General features: G+C 35.8%; 1 protein-coding gene across 1 annotated transcript in view; it reads left to right on the forward strand.

The window, feature by feature from the left end:
* The window catches only part of nos1ap (nitric oxide synthase 1 adaptor protein), a 124,258-nt gene that overhangs the window by 69,886 nt on the left and 34,137 nt on the right, over window positions 1–20,235 (forward strand). The window contains exons 5-6 of the mRNA XM_023339662.1: window positions 3,892–4,000; window positions 15,299–15,434. Coding sequence (XP_023195430.1) covers window positions 3,892–4,000; window positions 15,299–15,434 — 245 coding nt within the window. The remainder of the gene's footprint in view (window positions 1–3,891; window positions 4,001–15,298; window positions 15,435–20,235) is intronic.

Genomic DNA, 20,235 nt, shown 5'->3' on the forward strand with positions numbered 1-20,235 from the left:
ATTTAGGATGCTATACAAGTACAGACCATTTACAATCTCGCTGCTCAATGTGTGTGGTGACACAAAGACGAGGTTCTCCAGTGGCAAAATAGCTAAATAAAATTGGCAACTGCATCATTTCATAGCTATATCCCAAGATATCAGGAAGACATTGAGTCCTACTTATAAGTGCTTAGAAACTCTAATTAATGCAAGCGATGAATAAAAAGTGCTACGGCTACATTCTTTCCTAAGGTAAACAGAGCTGGCAGCAATTCCGGGAAATGCAGAATTGTGTCATTTTGAAACTTAAGAGATGTTCAACATTTGACTGACAAGAAGAGTAACTTTGCATTATTTGTAAAAACCTGGGCAAAACTTTTTTATGGATATTTTACGATGATATGGGTAAACTGCAACTTGAAGGAAACTCACTGGCTTTCTCTCTTCTATATGTCTCAATGGTCATAGTCTTGAGTTGTATCACACATGGCCATTCAGAAGTTGTAGGTTAGAGTTGTAAGTACATGCCTCACAATGGGTAAGGTCTAGATCAAGATTTGAAAAAAAAATAGACTTGCAAATATTAAGAATTTGTTTTCTTTCACTTCATTGGCACCTACTGGCTTTGACATGGCCATAATTGTACTTCAGTGATTTTTTAGGATTTCTGAAAGTTTTGTTTGAAAGAAAAAAAACATCATTTTAATCCAAACAAATGGGAAATGGGACAGTTCTAATTTAGTCAGGGTCTTAGGTAGAACTTTTTGAAGTTTTATTTAATTTATATATTCTCACTATCTGTGTGTGTGCTGGAATACATGTCTCATTATGCTTGTTGAGTCAGTAAGTAGTTTTCATTGGCGCTTTTAATCATTGCTCCGTTTTTCAAACTAATAGATCATTCAGATTCATGTTAGACTGCAGCCACATATTTATAATAAAGACAGGATGTGACACCAGCAGGTTAAAAAAAGCAAGTAAGGTCCTTGTAGTAAGTGAGTCTAAGCTATTACAGACTCACTCACAGTCTTGTTTGGGATTTTCCACATTCAGTCTAGCTCTGTTTGACAGAAAAAAATAGTTTTGAACACTGATGTTTTTTCTTGCTGAAATCTGCAAAAGACAACTGAGTTTGTCTATCAACATTGCACTGAAGTAAAAATCGGCTTGTTGATAATCCAGAACGTGTAAAATGACAGAATATTTATTTACAGTGTAAACAAACAAAAGGCTGTCACACAGTTGTTTTAAAGGTGAGAAATAATTGTTAAAGAGATGTTTAGGATTATAACAGAACCCCCAGTAATGGCAACAGACCACTGTTGTTCTGTTGTCCTAACTCATTTGTGGTCAAATAAACTGGAGGACCACAAGATTATTAGATGTCTGTATGTGTATGCATTGACCTCCTGGAACAGCATCTAGACAGCATCACACAGAAAAGAAAATCAGGTACCGGTTCTTTGGCTCAGTGGTGTTTGTATGCATGATTGAATGAGTCACAGCAGTGAGCCGTGTCTGGCATTTGACCATCTGCTAAGCTGTGTTGATGAAGAACACCATCCATACGACGCAGCCCCAGCCAGTCTGGCTTCCAGGAAATACACCCAAATAAATACCACAGAAATGTCACTGGGTGAACAGATGAGTATCCTGATTAAAAGTACACAATCTCATGCACAAAAACTAACATGCACATGGCCAAACAGATAGATGTGCATTTTGCCAGAGCAGGCATGTATTTATTTACATAACCCCCTCTATTTTTTTATTTTTTTACTCCTGTCTGGTTTTTTATTGTCTCAGTGTGATAAATTACTCAAACCATCCTATACCAGGCCTTTTATTATGGCTCTAATTACCCAATTACAAAGCTGTTCTGCCTCATGTGTTTCATACTCTCTACAGTAAGTTGATATTCAGATTCACTGTAATGAAAAGCACAATAAGAAAACCTAATCAGAATCAAGTCACAGACAGTAATAGCAATATAAACAAGGACTTTGTTGTTTAATCAATGTGCTTAGTTTGCACATAAAATATGTAAACATATCAAGACAAAAAAATAGCTTGTAAGAATCCATATGAATTTTCTAGTGGGGCTTTATAGAGCGATTAAGAACAGTCAGTGAGTTAAGGAATAGGCAGCCTATTAAGAATCTGGATAGAGTTGCAGATTGGTTTACTGAAGGCTCTAGCCAAATCCTCCAAGAGAATACAATAAGAATAACAAAAAAGTTTGTTATTGCTATTTCTTTTCAAACTGAAAATGTAAGCACAAATATTAACATTTTTCAGAACAAAAAACATGAAATCCTGCTTTCAGACTGGAAATATGTGCTCTCCTTGATTGTGGTATCCTTTAGGGGACAGTTGGGGCCTACACAGTTAAATTTTATATTTTAGTGACATATGCATCACGTTTAAAATTTTGAAACTGGGACTTTTAGTTTCAATTGGATTTGAAGACTAAGAGAGTAAACTGAAAAAAATCCCTTGAATAAAGCTAAAATAATTTTGTTTTTGGGAGATTGAAAACACATGCAAAGATTCAAATAAATGAGATTAATGTTTGAAATCAATACAAAAAACTGTTTCCTTAGGGCATTAAGGAAGACTGCTAAAAGCACACATTAAGTATATTCTTAGTCAAGGATCAAGAATCACTAGAGTACTAAGTAAACCCAAGCAGATGTTAGCTTTTACACAGTGTTATATTCTATACTGCACATTGGTATCACCTTTATAAGTTATTGAACTGAGGTTTTGGAAAAAATTACATGTATGTACTTACATGTATATCCAAGTTGATTAAGAGTTAAGCCATGGTTTTGGGGGTAGGGATTGAAACGATTATTGCTCAGTTGTGGTTTATACAGTTGAAGTTTGGCCCTTATTTGGGATAATTAAAGATGAGGCCAATGCATTTCTGGATGCATTATTTAATGAGCGTCCCTGTGGGGAGATGTCTGTTTATATGGTTTTAAGGTTTTGGCAAACAACTAAGGTTTTTTTTTTTTTTTTCTTTTTCTTTTTCTTGATTAGTTGTGGAGCCAATGTTGGGCTTTGCACAAGACCATCATATTACATTGTGCTCAAAAACAAAATAAAATATTCATCCGGTCTCACGCATCTCACAGAAGGGTGGAGAGCATGCAAATTAGTTTCACATTGCTTGGGAGTTTCAAAAGGGAGGTTTGAGTTGTGCACAAAGACCTTTAAGCTTATAAAATTGTGGCTGGTGTGACGTAAAGCATCAGAAAGTTGTTGGGATTTTCTTTTTCTTTTGGGTGTTTTTAAGTTAAAATAAAAACAGCCTTTTATTCACAGTTTCTTTGATTATTATTTCTGCATTCTTTCAACATTTTCTTCCCTCTTTCATCTGTTTTATTTTGTCCAGCCATAGTCTGTCACGAATTAGTATCTGTGGATCCCAGTACGTACACATTTCTCCCTCCTGCAGGTTATTATTTATTGTTTGTTGTTGTTGTTGTTGTGTTTTTTTACCTTTCCGTCTTTTTTCCTACTTCTCTCTTCTTGTGTTTACATGCTCTGCAGGATGTTATTTATCTCTTCACAACTAGTTTCTGTAATTTTCCCCCACCAGCAGAACTTTTTTTCACCCAAACCTCAGTTATGTTTACACTTTATTTTTGATTTTCTGAACTTCCTGTTCCTGGCTGAACAAAAAGCAATAGAAATTGTCTTTCTGATTTATTCAAATAACACATGTTTGTTTCTTACAAAGAGAAACAAGTTATACATTTTAAAAAAAGCATCAGACTATTCTCATCTCATGTCTCCTTGTCACTAAATATGTTTTTAGGTTTTTAAGATGCTTCCTTGATTTGTTGGGGGATTTTGTATGTCCATTCTTAACTACTTCACTTTTTTTTTTTTTTTTTTTAGAATATTCTACGTTTCTCATGACTCACAAGATTTGAAGATCTTCAGCTACATTGCCAGAGATGGTCAGAGCAATGTTTTCCGCTGTAATGTGTTCAAGTCCAAGAAGAAGGTGAGACACACCCTTTCATAACTTTGCCAAAAACATGAGTTTAACCAGTTTACCATTTTCAGTTGTCGTGGATGAAAATATAGATTAAATTTGCTAAATCAATTGGGTTTTATCAATACAAATAGAAATCTGTATGCTATGTATCAAATTAGATGTTACTAGTGTTGTTTTCACAGCGAAATCTTTCTAAATGGAGTCTACACAAAGTTTTTCAACTGGGCATGGTTGAGACAGTTATCAAACCACTGATAGACCTACTTTTCAAAAATGTATGTTGCAAAATACTAGTGTGACCACTCAGACTATTTTCTTAAGTGATCTGGATAGGATCTTGGATAAAGCAGTCCAATTTTTTTCTGATCTAAAATTGTCCAGATGTAGCCAAACAAAAACTCTGAAAATGCTCGTCACCATGCTGCTCATTATGAAGCCACTATCAGCAATGTTTTGTGCTGAAAATGCCTATAGTTTGGTATCAATATATCACTGTAATTACAGTAATTAAGAAAGTAAAAAAATAAAATAAAATAAAATAAAGAAATCGCTCTTAAAAAACAACCATAGAAGGGTACAGCCTGTAGTCGATGGTCAATAAATTTGTCCAATCGCCCAGCCTTATTTTCAGATTTGGTAACACTTTATTTGACGGGTTGTGAATAAGATTGTCATGACACTGTCATAAACATGACATAACACCTCTCATGAACATGAGTAAGTCAAGTTGTCATAACAAAGACATTTTGAATAATGTCAACTTTGTATTAAAAGTGTCATGATTTACCAAATGACACTTTATGACAACAGTCATAAATATTCATGAAGACTTACTCATGTTCATGACAGGTGTTATGTCATGTTTATGACGGTGTCATGACAGTTTTAATCACAACCCGTCAAATAAAGTGTTACCTCAGATTTATTTAATTAGTCTAAAGTAAAAATATAGATTAGATAATATACTGTAGTCATTGGCTATCATTGGTTGATATTTTTATGTTTTGTGAAAGAATTTAGTTTTCTTTTTTCAGTCATCTCTTTCATTTCAAGCTTTTTTGCTGTATGCCAGAAATAATTAGATAGTAGAGTGTTATTTTCAGTATTTTCATGGTGTGTAAGTGCAATAGAGTTGAAAGCAATTCACTCTCTTGTCAAATTGTGACATCCCATACAAAGACGTGCTTAGTTGAACCAGCTGTAATTCCTGTTTTTGATGTGAAGCTGTCATTGCTGAGGTCTGAGAAAAATATTTTTGAGTCCTTTGGGTTAAATTACAGCAAAAAAAAAAAAAACTAAGAACAACAACACATAGTTAGACAATGCTCTCCCAGTTTTCCACTTCTGCAGCCAATTTCGGTGGACTTGTAAGTTAAATCCAGGGGTTAGCTGGGTGAAGCACACACTGCCTCATTATCTCTTCCATACAGACTGACATTGACCCATAAGCATCCGGGCACAGACACACACACCCCCGCACATGCACGCCCATACACACACACACACACACACACACACACATGCACGCATGCAGTTTCACATTCTGAGAAGAAGAATGGAAAGTGTCACATACCAACTGTCTGCTGGGTAGCCAGGATTTTGAAGCCATATGTTAAAGAAACTGTCAGTGCAAATTTGTGTCAAAGATTACAGACAAATTAAATTTAAATGGTGAAGATTTACAGCAAATTTATTCATTTTTGTTTGAAAATTTGTTTGATTGTATTAACCATACAATGTATGATGGACTGGCTACACATCCAGGGTGTGTTCCACATCTCACATTGACCACAATATGTGGCCACCAGACCACCATGTGACCCTGACAGCTGGTATAGACGATGGATTGATAAATTGGTTGTGGTGAAAAATGTAGGGGAAGCACATCTGGATACTCTTTTCCAAAGCGTCTTTTTGTATACCAGAACGACATCTCCCAAGTGCAGACTGGACTGTTGTAAATCACTGCTCCTAGGGATCTCTAGAAAGAGTCTTTAGAGTCTTCGAATTGTCCAAAACCTTGCAGCTATCTTAATGAGACTGCAAAAATGTGCACCAGCTTCCCATCTCCATCAGGATTCATTTCAAAATCTCTCTCCTCAATTATCAATGCTTGTATGGAAATGTTTCTCTTTACCTCAAAGAACTTCTCAACCCACATACCACAACACACTGCCTCTGCTCCACTCATCCCAAATTTCTTCATGTGTCGAGATCCCAACTGAGCTCAACATGGTTGACAGAGCTTTCTGTCCCGCTGTTGCTCATCTGTCGAATGCCACAGCTTTAAGAAAGAACCAAAAATCTGTATTTTTAGTAAAGCATTTCAATCTTTTATAGAATGTGTCTATTTTAACTTCTTTTAATCATTATTTTTACAATTCTGTCCATAAGCCATAGGAGATATTGATTTTGTATAGAGCTGTACAAATAATACTATTATTTGATGCAGCCGTGGAGTAACTTCTCCCTCACCATCTCTGGTGTGTATTCTGAATCTTGTTCAACGTGTTCATGGTGAGCCTGTTCTTGGGAGACTTCATTCTGTTTCTGGTGTCTATGTGCACCAAATACTAATACTTTTCCAGATGTGTATCCTCTAAATTTATCACCTCGGTCTGTCACGTTTTGTTGCAGATATATTAATAATATTATAATAATTAATATTATAAATCTATGCATTTTATTGTGTAAAATTGCATTGTTTTACCTGCCTTTTTTGGTAGAAATGTTTTCTTCTGCGGTTCATTGTTTTTTCTTTTATCTGCAATGGCCCTAATAATCTATTGTAGGTTCTATTCAAGTACAGATTTGTGTAAATAGTTTTAAGAAGTTTGATAAAATCACAATTAACTGAAATTAGCAACAGTTTTTGCACTGGTCCAATTTATTTCAGCACAACAGAATTGACTTATAATCATAGTTGTACATACATTCATGCATTTACTTTCAATCCAGTAAGAGTCAAATGTTGCATGAGTATGTTCTGAGTGGATAATTGTCTATTACAGTTACGAAGCAGTTAAGTAGACGATTTAGAAAAATGTATTTTCTTCTGCCAGATAGAAAGGTATCTGATTTAAATCACAATAGCACTTTTATTGGGACTGTGTGAAATTCTTCCTCTCCTTCTCCCCAATGTTCTCTCATTCACCCCCCATCGCTTCTCATTAACACTTTAATAGAATCTAATGAATGGGCTGGCCTCTATTATTCAGAATTGAAGTGCTAGTTATAGAGCGGTAAGGTATTCATCCAAATACTCAATTCTTCTATTGCTGAAAGGTCACTGCATGCATGTGGTTGTGCACTGTAGTGCTTTTTCTCCTGCAGAGGGAGTTTGAACTCAGAACAGAGTCAGAGGTGGAGTTCCAAACAAGGGGTCAGGGCAGAGTTTCTCAGGCTGGGTGATGGGACTTCGTACCAGCAGTGTATGGAAGTGAACTTTTCAGGATGATATTTGATATTTTATAAGGTTAAGATTGTCTGTGTTCCCTGTTGGCATTCTGGCATTTATGGCAATTCTGAACTTCACATTTCAAAAATGAAAGGGTCAGGTCAGTTCTGGATTTGAGTTTCCAAAAGAACTCTCCACTACCCATGCATTCCTGTAGATTAGTTTCCGTTTCTCAGATAGTTTTCTGGGCTATCAATTTTGCAAACGTAGTAGGCATAGAATTTCTTTTTTTAAATATTTTGTTTCACGTCTATTATTATTATTATTATCATTTTATATTTATTGATTTTTTTAAATGTCCTGTTCAGCAGTATGGTACTGAGAAAGTAAGCATTACAGCTTCAGCGATGTTGCTTCACTTGATATAAAACTTTGTGAGAAATTGTTTTGAGTTTATATCAAATGTACTGGAGAAAAGAAAGGTGGAAATAAAAGCAGATGGCTGGGAAAAAAGTTTAAAGTGAAAGAGGGAGACGGTAGAAGAACAAAAGAAGCGTAGAGAGAACACACAACATAGCTTTGACTATAGTTACAGTCATTAAAATATCCAAATTCAGCTTTTGCAACAAATATTTTGATAAGCAGCTGCCTTTTGTTTACCAGAGCATAAGTAGGGAATGAAACCTGCTGCTAAAACCACAAGATGGCTTTAATTTACTCAATTTGCCAAATTTTACAAACCGGGCAATATAATTAATAATACATAATAATAAAACCCCATTGTGAATTGATGCTTCATCCACTTAGAGCTAAAAAGACACTTGTGCGTTATATAGGACTTAGTGTGATATTTTATGAAAAAAGGAGATTACACAAAAAGATAATTGAAATATATTGAGATTATAGAAACGCAATTTTGTTGGCAAACTTAATGGGATAAAAAAATTATTTACATAAAGAATCAATAAAAAACCAGCACAAAGACAGAGAGTTGGTTATTGACAAAGTCTCCGAACTCCATATCCCAACCCAATTGAGCATCAATGCATTGTCCTTGAATAAACCTGCTCCATACAGACTCTTCTTAGCAACCCTGAGGGCAAAGAGGATCATCTCCTTTTGTTATCGAGCCAAGGCACCCTTGGAGCTTTTGTTTTTATGCCCCTGCAGGACGAAGCTGCCAAGGCAGGACAAGATTAATCTGCAATGCAGTTTAAGCATTTTCTGAGAGAATTAGGAGTTGAACGTCTCTTCACTGCTTACCTGAAAATCCTAGAGTTCACTCATGTTCGAGGATTTAATATTTTTCCAGGGATATAAGAGCTTTACCAAATGACAAGTAGAGGAAACTCTGCACATCTGTTTATAGAGACCAAGTATGGAAGAAGAATGAATGAGTGCCAAATTAACCTATGCAAGCTAAAAAAAAAAAAAAAAAAAGATGGTTTAAAAACAACCTTCATTATTCTTACTCCAATATTGTCATGAGAAATAAGAAGAGGTGTGAAACCAATCATCTTGTCAAATGCAAACTCAAATAATTGGTACTTTTTAGGGTAAAACAACATTGAAACTGTGTTTTCACTGTGAAAAGAGCCAATTTAACAAAGCAGTTTAATCATAAACCAGCCAAGAGCAACCTCAATTTGAGCTGCCTCTGGTTTATCACAAATCATGATTCTAGTCATCAATATCGCTCTAAAATCAGGCCAGTAAAGCAGAACAAACAGAGGCACTGTATGGAGCACAGCTTGTTTGAATGGGTGTGTTGCACATTAAACAGATGACAGAAAACTCCCAAATGCAGACACACTTGTGACATGTGACACATTTCTTTGGGTTTAGATCCAGTGTTTTGTTTTACTGCAACTCCATGTATATTTGTAGAGATAAATAATGAACATCAAATATGCACAGTACAGCGGTGGTCTTTGTGTCTTAAATCTAACCACTCAGAAAATGCGTAATTCTGACATCTTTATGATGTCTTATGTTTTTGCTTGTTTTCAGATTGTCAAACTATTTTTTATATTGACTAAAAATAATCAAAGTTTTAAAAAATCTGTTCTAAAGTGATTTCATCCATACAATATATAGGCTACTGTATATATATATAACACATAGCACATTCAAACTCCAGTTGTAAATGTGGTCCACTAAATGTGGTCCACTAAAAGAAATTAAATACATTTTCTTGAAGTGCTGACAAAAATTCTAAGAATTTTCAAATGGAATGAAAAAATCTTTGTCAAAGTCCTATAATTTCAGCAAAAATTTATTTACATTTTGATTAAAATCCCAAAATATTACAACCCAAAGATTTCTCGGTGGGCTAATTAAATAAAAAAAAATAAAAGTCCTGTAGCATTACCCCATCTCTCCTGAAACTCTCAAAGCACAAGCGTGTATAAACTATGGATGGATCAAGTTATTGATCCTCAAAATTCAAAACCAGGAAACCACTCCACTGAAATGATGTTGCCCACCTCCATGTTAAATATTCTCATCATTATACCAGACAGAAAGACCAGAGCTTTTGTTGAAGGACTGTTGACTTTGTGCTTTCCTTTCAGGTGCAAATTAGAACCTGGTGTATTTTACTCCTGAAACATTTACACCTGTCCTCTTATTGAACAAGAGAGAAGAGTCCAGGATTTTTTAAAAGTGCATGACTGTAGTGGTAGCCTTGCACTAATGTTTAATTGATTTTATTGAAATTCTGTGAGACAATAGGTTATCTTGTTTCTGGCTGTGAAAAAAATAGTTAAAAATTAAACTATGTCATGACAACATGGTATGATTCAGATAACTTTTGAAAAAATCTATTTTCTCTGCCTCCCCCCTGTGGTTCTACTGTCATCTGCAGAAATGCACCATTTGGTCACAAACAGCCAATCAGAGCCACGGGGAGGATCATAGCACTGTCAATCATGCTCATGTACGGCACTTACACATGATGTTTCAGAAGCAGGCATTTTCTCTGCTCAAAGTTTAGAAAATTGTTTGGGATATTGTTTTATTACCCAACTCATCTTCCCCCTCCACAACTTCTTCCAGGACCCATCTGCTGTTTTTCTAAGTCTTCATAATCTTGTTTGTTCATAGATATTATTTAAGAAACCTCTGAATCCTTCACAGAACAGTTGAAGTTATTCTATAATTAGGTGACTTTTTATGACAATTGTTTACACAAGATTTTATGTAATCATATCAGTATAAAGAGCACTGAATACAAATACACACCACAAGTTTAAAATTTTTAATAATTAAGAGTTTCAAAAAATATACGCTCAAGAGGTCTGACATGAAACAACAATAAAATATGCTACAATTTGTCGACACAAAAGGGCAAAATGTGAAAAAGCTCAAGGAATTTGTATGTCTTTGTCACATTCTTTTCGCAGTGTATGACTCTATTAAAGACACTCTCAGTCTATGGTGCACATGTAGTCCCCATTCCTATTGAACCTCACATGGTGTCTTTTTGCAGCAGATTCTGTGCCATGCAAATTCAGTCTGACTTTTCTTCCATGATATTCACCAAATGATTTCTGGACATACCCGCAGACCCTTATCTTCACATTGTCTTGAAAAGTTGATGACAGAATTGTCATGATGAAAAGGAATCCCTGTGGGTGTTTTCCACAGATGTTTCCACATGGTTCTGGCTCTGCTGCCAGGACCATGTCACCACTTTCAGGAATGGCTACAGACCAAATGAAAGTATGATGAGACATCTCAGAACTAAAGCGCCCACAAAGTATGAGGAAAGCTCAGGGTGGTACATTTCGGAGCTGCAGTGAGAGATGCTTCTGTAGTTGGATATAAAAAGTTGACAGTTTAGAACTGTTGCTGGGTGTTCCTTGTTGTATGTGACTGATATACAAGTTTAGTTTAACTATAGTAGTAGGAACAATGGCCCTCTTGCTGACCTTTCCTAAGCTAAAGCAAATAAAGGCTTTCAATGAGATATGGAACACTGCCATAGCTGGGTCTCTGTAAATTACAGGCTAAGCCCCTCAGTTATCATATTGCATCAAGCTAGGCCAAAAAATCTGACAAACCAGAAAGTGAGCAGGTTTTTTCCAGATCTAATCAAAGTATAGGGTCTTGTTCTGATACAGCCCAGTTAAAATAATAGAATTTTGTGGCCTCTCAGCACTTTTTATTGATTAACAATTTCTCAGTTAAATGATCCTTCTTTTTTACCCTCTCTGTGTCTCTCATTCTAATTTGTTGTTACCTTCCATAACTGCAGTCCTTTTTCTGTAAGGACTGGATTTAAGTTGTTGCAGAGACGGTGAATGCATGCTCTGATTTAGCTTTTTAGAGCTCCTATTTTCTTAATAAAATATCAAGAGTTGTAATATTGAGAAAGGCTGGGAAGTAAGCCAGTAAATGTATCAATATGCTGCCACATTTATTTGTCTGCATGTCTCCATACACAACAACCACATTAAGGCTTTCCTTCTACTCAAGTTGATTCATATTTTAATATCTATCCTTAACCTTTCTGAAAATAAATTAAAGATCTTAATCCCTATTTTGACATCCAATTTTTGATTTTAAATTGAATTATTAATATATATTCTGTATTTCATCAAGGTTATTATTACAAAACAGCTAATAATAAATTGGTGTTTAACTGTTAACTGATTAGATCCTTAATAAAATTATTTTTAAACACTGTAATTAATTCCACATTGGATAGAGGAGGTGAATGAATCAGCTCATCATTGGTGCAGAAAAATATGGCAATTCAATAAGAGGTGAATCCCTTTCCCTTCTCCCTTTGTTTTCCCTGCCTTTGTCCTGGATTGCATTGTGTTCGCTTTTGTCCCCTTCTCTTTGTTTATTCCAAGACTAAACCTTGGTAGGTCTTTCAGGATAAATAATGCAACACACCTCCGACGAGGCCCTGTCCTATAGTTTGAGAGAATTCATCGCTGTGAGAATCGAGCTCGCTGCCAGCTTGATGTATAGAGTAGAGGGAGATAAAATAACAGTGATAGAGGGAAGGTATATTTATTCAGTCTCGCTGACAGAGGAAAAGTAATAGGTAGAGAGAAAAAGACATAGTGACAGATGTCCAGCATAAAAACTATTACACATCTTTGCAGCGGAGCAAAGAGACTTTGCATGTGAGTGACAAATCACTTAGTGGTTCTGTCAGCTGCCAAAACTAGATATCACTGAGAGAACCAACTCACAAAAGAAATGTTTAGAAAAGGGACTACTGTCTTTATGAAAAATGAACTAACTAAAAGATGAGTGATTTGTGAGCCAGTATCCTTTCAACATTGACAACACTGGGAACATTCTAGCAAGGTTTTATTGGACACATCAGGGGTATTTCAAGGTTTTGGTATATTGGTATATTAATTACACCATGAAGTGCTTTAATTGGCCAGCAAGATGTGAAAAAGTATTAATAACACAGTCAGCTCAGGATTTTTATTTATACCTTTGGCAGAGCAGCCTAAGCAGTTTGTAGATGTTATAATAAAGTTTGGTCACAGTAATTCAGTGCTACATTGTTTGACAAATGTTCTGAGATGTTGAACCTTTGCCCCATGATAAAGTGACCCATTAAAATATTTAGCCAGAGGTGGAAAGTAAAACTTTTATCACTGACTGCAATCTCTTTTTCTGATTCCACTGTGTGCTATCAACATAGCGCATAGTAATTTAGGGACAAATGCAAAGGTCAAATCTACTCTTTCTTCCAACGACACAGATATGCGTGTGCATACTTTTATCACAATTAAGCTTCACCGCTTTAATTCATCATTCCCTTTTCCCAAAGGAGCACATAAACCATCTGGAGCTCACACAATGCTTCTGGCACAGCTAAAGCGCTGTAAAGGATTATGCTTTGGTTTCAAAGGTTTGAACTCTAGTTTTAGCATCTTCATCTTGGGAAAATATTTTAAACCAGTTCTAGATCTAGACCTGGCTGTCAGTGTGTTGAAATATATATGTGTTATTCCGTGGTGTCCACACTTCAAAAATATAATTCAAATCATTTGTACTTTTAGCCTTTTTCATTTTATATGTGTGTGTATATATATATATATATATATATATATATATATATATATATATATATAGTAAGTCTTTTCCAAGCTTATTTTCTTTCTAAAACAGTCCTCAGTTCTTGTTGCTGTCAGTGTGTGCAGTGTCACTTACAGCTAATGTGTATATTACCTGCTTGAAAATGAATTTCGAAAAATAAATCAGAAATATGTTTTGGGAAAAGAAAATGTTTTCAGAGCTGATTAATCTTTGATCATCGTGGTCTAAACACCTTCTGGACAAATGGATGTTCTGTAATTCTACCTAAACTTGTCTATATTTTGCAAGAGAGGACATGGAGATCAAGTGCTATGATTTTATGCTGAATGTGTCCTCGGCCTGAAGCTGTATTCCAAAACCTTGATGTTGGAAAAGCCAGCTTAAATTTCCACATCTGATACAGAGCCTGGGGTTGCACAGTGTCCTTTACACTGCATTTGGCAGCATTTAAGCTTGCTTTAAAGTTAACAGCAAACTTATGTATTTTCCTATACATTTAGTTTGACTTTTAGTTTGTGTTGAATCTGAGGATAAATGGAGTTTGTTGACTGGGCTCAGTGCCTAAAAATAAAAATGGTTTCTTTTTCTTTACTGCTGTACAAGAACAAACCAGTAAAGGGAGAAACCTGATAGCAAATTGATATCATCACTTTTTTTTCTATATGGCATATGAATTTAAAGCAGGGCACCAGCTAGAAAAGTGAGAGATAAGCAAACACAGCCAAATCAGTGCATCTGTGGGTAAAGAAACAACTCCATCAAAACCCACTGTGACATTTTAGAGATTAGAAGGTAAACACAAACAACCTCTCTGTGTGGAATATTATCAAGTGATACTATCTGATCTAATGATACAGATTCCACATCGGATTCCTGAACACAAGGTGATTCAGGCAGAATCAGGTGTCTGATCCTGATGGAAATGAGGCTCACTCTGCTCACTGTGTCTAGACTTGTGAAATTGAGATATTCTGCAACATAAATAGTGAAATATTTTATCTTTCTGTATATTAAATGTTACTTTGATATTAATGAAAGTTTTTTTTACACTTTTGTCTTTGCACACATAGAAACCTATGCCACTGGCTTAGGTATGTTTTAGACAAAGATCTTAGGTTGCTTTAATTGGCTTTGTCCCCATCCTATTTAGCCCATCACACAGGACAGGGAGTTCTTTTTGGAGACAATACTGAACAACAGTGCTTAATACAGTACTGCTGGAACAATATGACCTGTAACTATAAATCGCTTGAAAGCCTGACATTTTGAAAAACATTTATGAGATATGGCACCAGAAATTGGCCAGGATGGATGACAAATCTCCATGTTTGGCTGCTTCTCTTCATCCTGCTTTATGGCTGGACTGTACAATAAAAGTATGTTCTTTACGCTGCTTAAAACGCTTAAGTATTTATAAGAAGGACCATGTGAGTAACTGGCTGTATTTAAAGGCACGGTCTCATGCAGTTGATCAGCAAAACATTGTAGTCTCCATTTAAAGAATTTCTGCAACACTAATATGGAACCAAATGTATGCAAATGCAGACAGCATATAAATGAATAATATGCTTCCTTTACTAACAGCCTTATCATTAAGAGTGTTAATCAAACCACAGTTGGTAGATCCATTGGTGCTACCAGTTGTGGTTTGATCTTGGCTTACCAAGACCAAACCACAGAGACAAGCAATAAATGTGTATCTGTTTATTGCTTAGTTTGAGTTCCTACATGCATTGAAGCACAGTTTTTAAAGTTAAGCAGGTTTAATTGGGATTAAATTGAAAATCCCAATTTAATTTTTTGTTTTTTCTTCTTTCTCATTCCCCAACCAGAGTCAGGCCATGCGCATCGTCCGAACAGTTGGCCAGGCGTTTGAGGTTTGTCATAAACTGAGTCTACAGCATACACAGCAAAATGCAGATGGAAAGGCGGACTGCAACGGTGAAAAAAATGGTGACGATTCCTCTGGTACAAACACACACACACGCACACACACACACACACACACACACACACACACACACACACACACATTCAAAGGTCAATTTGCATCAGTTGCACAGCAAAGATACTTTTTTATTTCCTGCTTCGAGGTATAAAGAAGCAGTATTACTGCCTGTTCAGTTGTTTTTCATAAAAAATAAAGGAGGTACAAAAGAGCTGCAGAGTTCAGGGTTAGTGCTGCTTTAATCAAAGTTGTTGAAAGGCATACATGTAATTGCAGAAGCACCTTGACGTAAAGTCATGGTAAGAGACATCTCATGTTTCTCAAGTCTGTCATACAAAGACTAGTGTGTTGTCATTTTTTCCAAACCTAGTAAACATTTGTTGTAAAAACTAAAGCTTGACATTTTACACCATAACATGAGTAAATTACATCTAATCTAGTTTTAACAGCATTCTAAGAAAGAAATGGTAAATGTCATTGTTGCACCTTAACCTTGAGGAGGAAACAAGCTGACTGAGGTCATCAGCTCATTTGGGATATGAGCCGGTCAGAAGCTCTGGGACCAGCTAGACTGTTTGTCCATACCATTCATCACTTCTGATAAGAACTTCTGACCCTGAGCACCCTGCCTCGGTATAAAGTGGCTCTGTTTCTATCATGTCTTCTCCTCTTCATCAAAGGTCTGACAATGCAAGAGATGCTGCCCTAAAAACATAGACATTTTTAGGAGGAAAGGAGTTTCTTCTTCTCTCAGTATATAGCAGTATATCTCTCAGTATATAGCATGAAACTATCAAGATTGTATGTCTATAGTCTGTGTCATGTCAACGTGTGACACAGCCACAGCGTAAGCAGAAACGTCTCAGTCAGACCACTTGACTCATAAAAAACAAACACAATCAAAATTGAATGCTCATTATCACATTTTTGTACTTTCGTTTTTTGCACAAAAATCAATCAAGGGCTTGCTGTCCAATTTTTAATTTTGGTTTAAAAAACAGAAAAACTAGTGTGTTTTTTTTTGTTTGTTTGTTTCAAACGAAATAATGAACTGCCTGAATATACATGGACCCATTTGCTTGCAACAGTACGTATGTAGTTAATTCTCTACACAATTCAAAATTTCCTTCTAAACTCCACACCCACTTTTTGATTTATCTCCAGAGTAAAAGTAACTCATCTAAAATCAGACTTACTTTTATGTGGCAATTGCATCAAATAATCCTGGATACAGAGGTGCAGTGTATTTCTCGGAGTAATATTTCAGAGGGTCTGCTTTTTGAATTAGCTTTCTGAAGATGTTGAAACAAGCCTACCTGCACTAGTCAGTGATCAGAGACAGCTCAGTCTGGATAAACAGAGATTGGTTCTGAAGGAAGAGTTGAACTAACAGCTTGTCTGAGTTCAATAATGTATGTATGCCTCAACAATTCAAATTTCAAAATCTTTCACAGTTTTCAATGCAGTTTCCTAAGTCTACACCACAAAAAGTTTTTCAGTAGACATTTAATTACGTAGAAGTCTGTGGGTACCTTAGTGACCATGTTAGTCTGCTCTACCTCGATGTCTAATGATTCCAAAGACCCACACTTCCCCACTTTCTTTTTAAGGCTCTGGTTCTAGTCGGTTTTCTTGTCTGGTCTTGACTTGCAAAAAACAATGTTCATAAAACTTTAAGTATATTAACCAACAATTATTGTACTCTAAGCAGTTCTTTGTAATGTGAATATTACACAGACTGATATTGTAATGATGATGATGAGGATAATGATAATATCATATCCATGATATTTTGCAGCCACAATATGATTGTGTTATGTTTGATTGAACTGAACTGACTGATTTTAAATAAATTTAGACTAAATTTGTATAGCAAAAAATGGATTGGATTCAATGCAGTTATCTTTATTAGTTAATTAAATTATCATGACTGATTTTAGCACTTTGCTATTTGCTTAGAGGTAGGAATCAGTAACTAGTCATTTTCCAGTGTATTCTTAATCTCCACAGCTAAGCAGGTTTGCCATTCCAGCCTGTGGTCATATGACATATTTTTATATCTTAGTCGCTGCAAAGAAGTTGTCTTTTGTTTGGCCAGATATGTCTCAGTGCTTTACTAGCTTCTTGATTTCTTCAGAACACTAACTTATTTGTTATATAATGCTACTTTTTACTATTAAAAATTATTTACCAACTGGTGACATAGTTTTCACATGCTGTTTGACAAATGATTGTGTACCCCCATGTTGCTATCAGCCTAGAGAAAACAGTCTGCGTTATAATCTGGATCCAAATGCTTTGATTTGTAAGTTTTTGGTTCTTATGCAATGCCACTTGTCTTTTTGAGAATTTTACTGAAGTATAAAGTAACGTACAAAAGTTACCTGCACCTTTCCTTATTCTGTTTTTCCTGATGTTCTTGCTTTGAAATCAACTATTAAACTGATTTTACGAAACAGGTCATTATTTGCTCACAGAAACCCTCAGATGCTGACATAGAAGTATCTAATCACGACATGCAGAGGAGGGTAACACTGGGGTCAATGTTACAAATAACTTTACTCAGAGCGAAGCTACTGTACAATAATACTGGTGGGCTGAGTTCTCCTTATCTGCTGCTGACTTCCTGGGCATGATGGGCTTCCCTGGAGCCCTGCGGCATGTGGCTCTGAATGAGTTCTGAGAGAACGGACATGGAGATTTTGCTGAAGAAAAAGTCCACAAACTCTTTAACCGCAGCCGTTCCAGTTATTATAGAGCAGAGTCCCAATGTGTTATCTTCAGAACCCCAAACCCGCCAGAGGGAAGCTCATATTTCACATGCTGATGAGCCCAGAGATCACCCACTCGTTTTGATTGTACATCCACACAGATGTAAGGCGACCCCACATGCATACAGAGAGAGTCCTTTTACATGTGCTCTCTCTCACACTGGCTGACTGGGTGCATAAAATGGCACAAGAGCCACCGCGCACCGCCAATGAGCTTATCTGGAGAACTAATTATCTCGGCAATAAAAGGAGAAGGGATAGAAAAGTAGAAGATGGCGTATTAGAGAATTTTAAAAAGGGGAGGGAAGAAGAAGAGGAAGAAGAAATGCATTTTACAAGGAACTGGGCATGAGTAAAAAGAGAAGAAATGTAAAAGTTGATTAAAGAGATGAGGGGATGGAAAACTGGGTTGAGCAGCAGGGAGCAGTGGAGAAAGTAGATTAAATTTCATTGTCAGAGGAAGCATTCGAGAACAATAGCACAGGCAGAATCCAGACTAACAATACAATCTTATTGAACTTTTCAAAGAAAAGAACACAAAATTGGAAATGCTAAACTGACATTAATACTGATAAATTTTCATCAGTATTAATGAAAATTTATATCCTATTTTTGTAATACTTGACATTGTAATTTTTGCTTTGACAATAATACATTTAATTAAAGTCTTAAAACTCAATTATGAGAATGAAGAAAGACAATATTAAGCTTTAAGACAAGAATGTGATATTACACCCCACTTAAGTAGTTCTAAGCCAAAAGTAATTTTGTAGTGTTAAATTGTTTCTTTATTACTGTACACTCCTTTCTTTTTTCACTAAGGCAGTCCCATTTCTTAACTTGTGTTGGTACTAGATTCAATTCTTAGCTGGTTGTTTTAAAGAACAAGTTTGGTTTTCTCCAACTATAGAGCCAGCTTAGTGGCATGTCCTTACAGCACTATAAATAATATGAATGTGTGACTTTCCATCTACTCCTAATTTAATCCTAAAATAAATTGTTCCTAAATGCTATAGAGAATCAAGGTGTTTATAAGTCTGTGTCATATCTAAAGTCCCAACTACGCTGCAGAAAGAGAACTACACTGCTCTAGATACATATTAAAAAATATATTTGCATTCATGTAAATTGCCTTTCCTTTCGCACATTACCGTCTTCAGCTGTCAATTGAATTGTGATAGAAAAAGTTGCAGGACAATGTGGGGCAGTTGTAGGGAAATGCACAAAATTGCCTACATTATTGTTAAATTCCATGCAATTCATTTACAGATAACAAATGTTGCTTCTAACAACTGTAAAAGACAAACAAATCTAATTCATATACATAAATATATATTGTCAGTTCAATCCAATAATATGGACAGATTCTAAGTCAAATACACATATTCCGATTTGGTCAAAGTTAAAAGACAAAGGAGTCAAATTCAGTTCATTGGTTGAAGTTTTTACTTTGCATCAATTTCTCCTCCTGAACATTTATGTTGGGACAGTGGAAAGTCAAAAACAATTCTGTATTAGTTTATAAAGTATCAACACTCATATTTGTATTAACTTTTTGTCAGTGAGCTTTAAACAAAATAACTATTTCTCCAAATAATACCTAAAATAAGCTTTTCTGTCAATGTAATGAATGTGTTGGTGAACAAGAGGGAAAATTGAGCTGGGAAATTCAGACAACAGCAGGCAATCATGTCAGTAGCAGATAGCACAGAGACACGCAGCAGAGCGCAACACTGATAGCAGGGTTGATGATAAAAGAGTGGGGGCTGGGGTGAAGTAATGGAGAAAAAGAAGAGAGTAGCTAGGAGCAGGTTATCAAGAATGAAATGATTTTGAGGAAAGTCTGTAGCTCCTTGTCAAATTGTTGGAAATTAGGTTTGAGTAGAGGGGGGGACTGAAGAGGTCATTTTAAAAAGGAAGTAGAGGATCAGTGGGAAAGGAGGAGGATGAAAATAGTAGATGTTATTGCAGCTGGGAGGAAGACATAAAAGTGGATGGGAGAGCTAAACACAAACTCCACTACATGATCAAGTTTAAGCTATTTTAAAAA

Source organism: Xiphophorus maculatus, chromosome 9 (assembly GCF_002775205.1).
Source record: "Xiphophorus maculatus strain JP 163 A chromosome 9, X_maculatus-5.0-male, whole genome shotgun sequence".
NCBI lineage: Eukaryota > Metazoa > Chordata > Actinopteri > Cyprinodontiformes > Poeciliidae > Xiphophorus > Xiphophorus maculatus.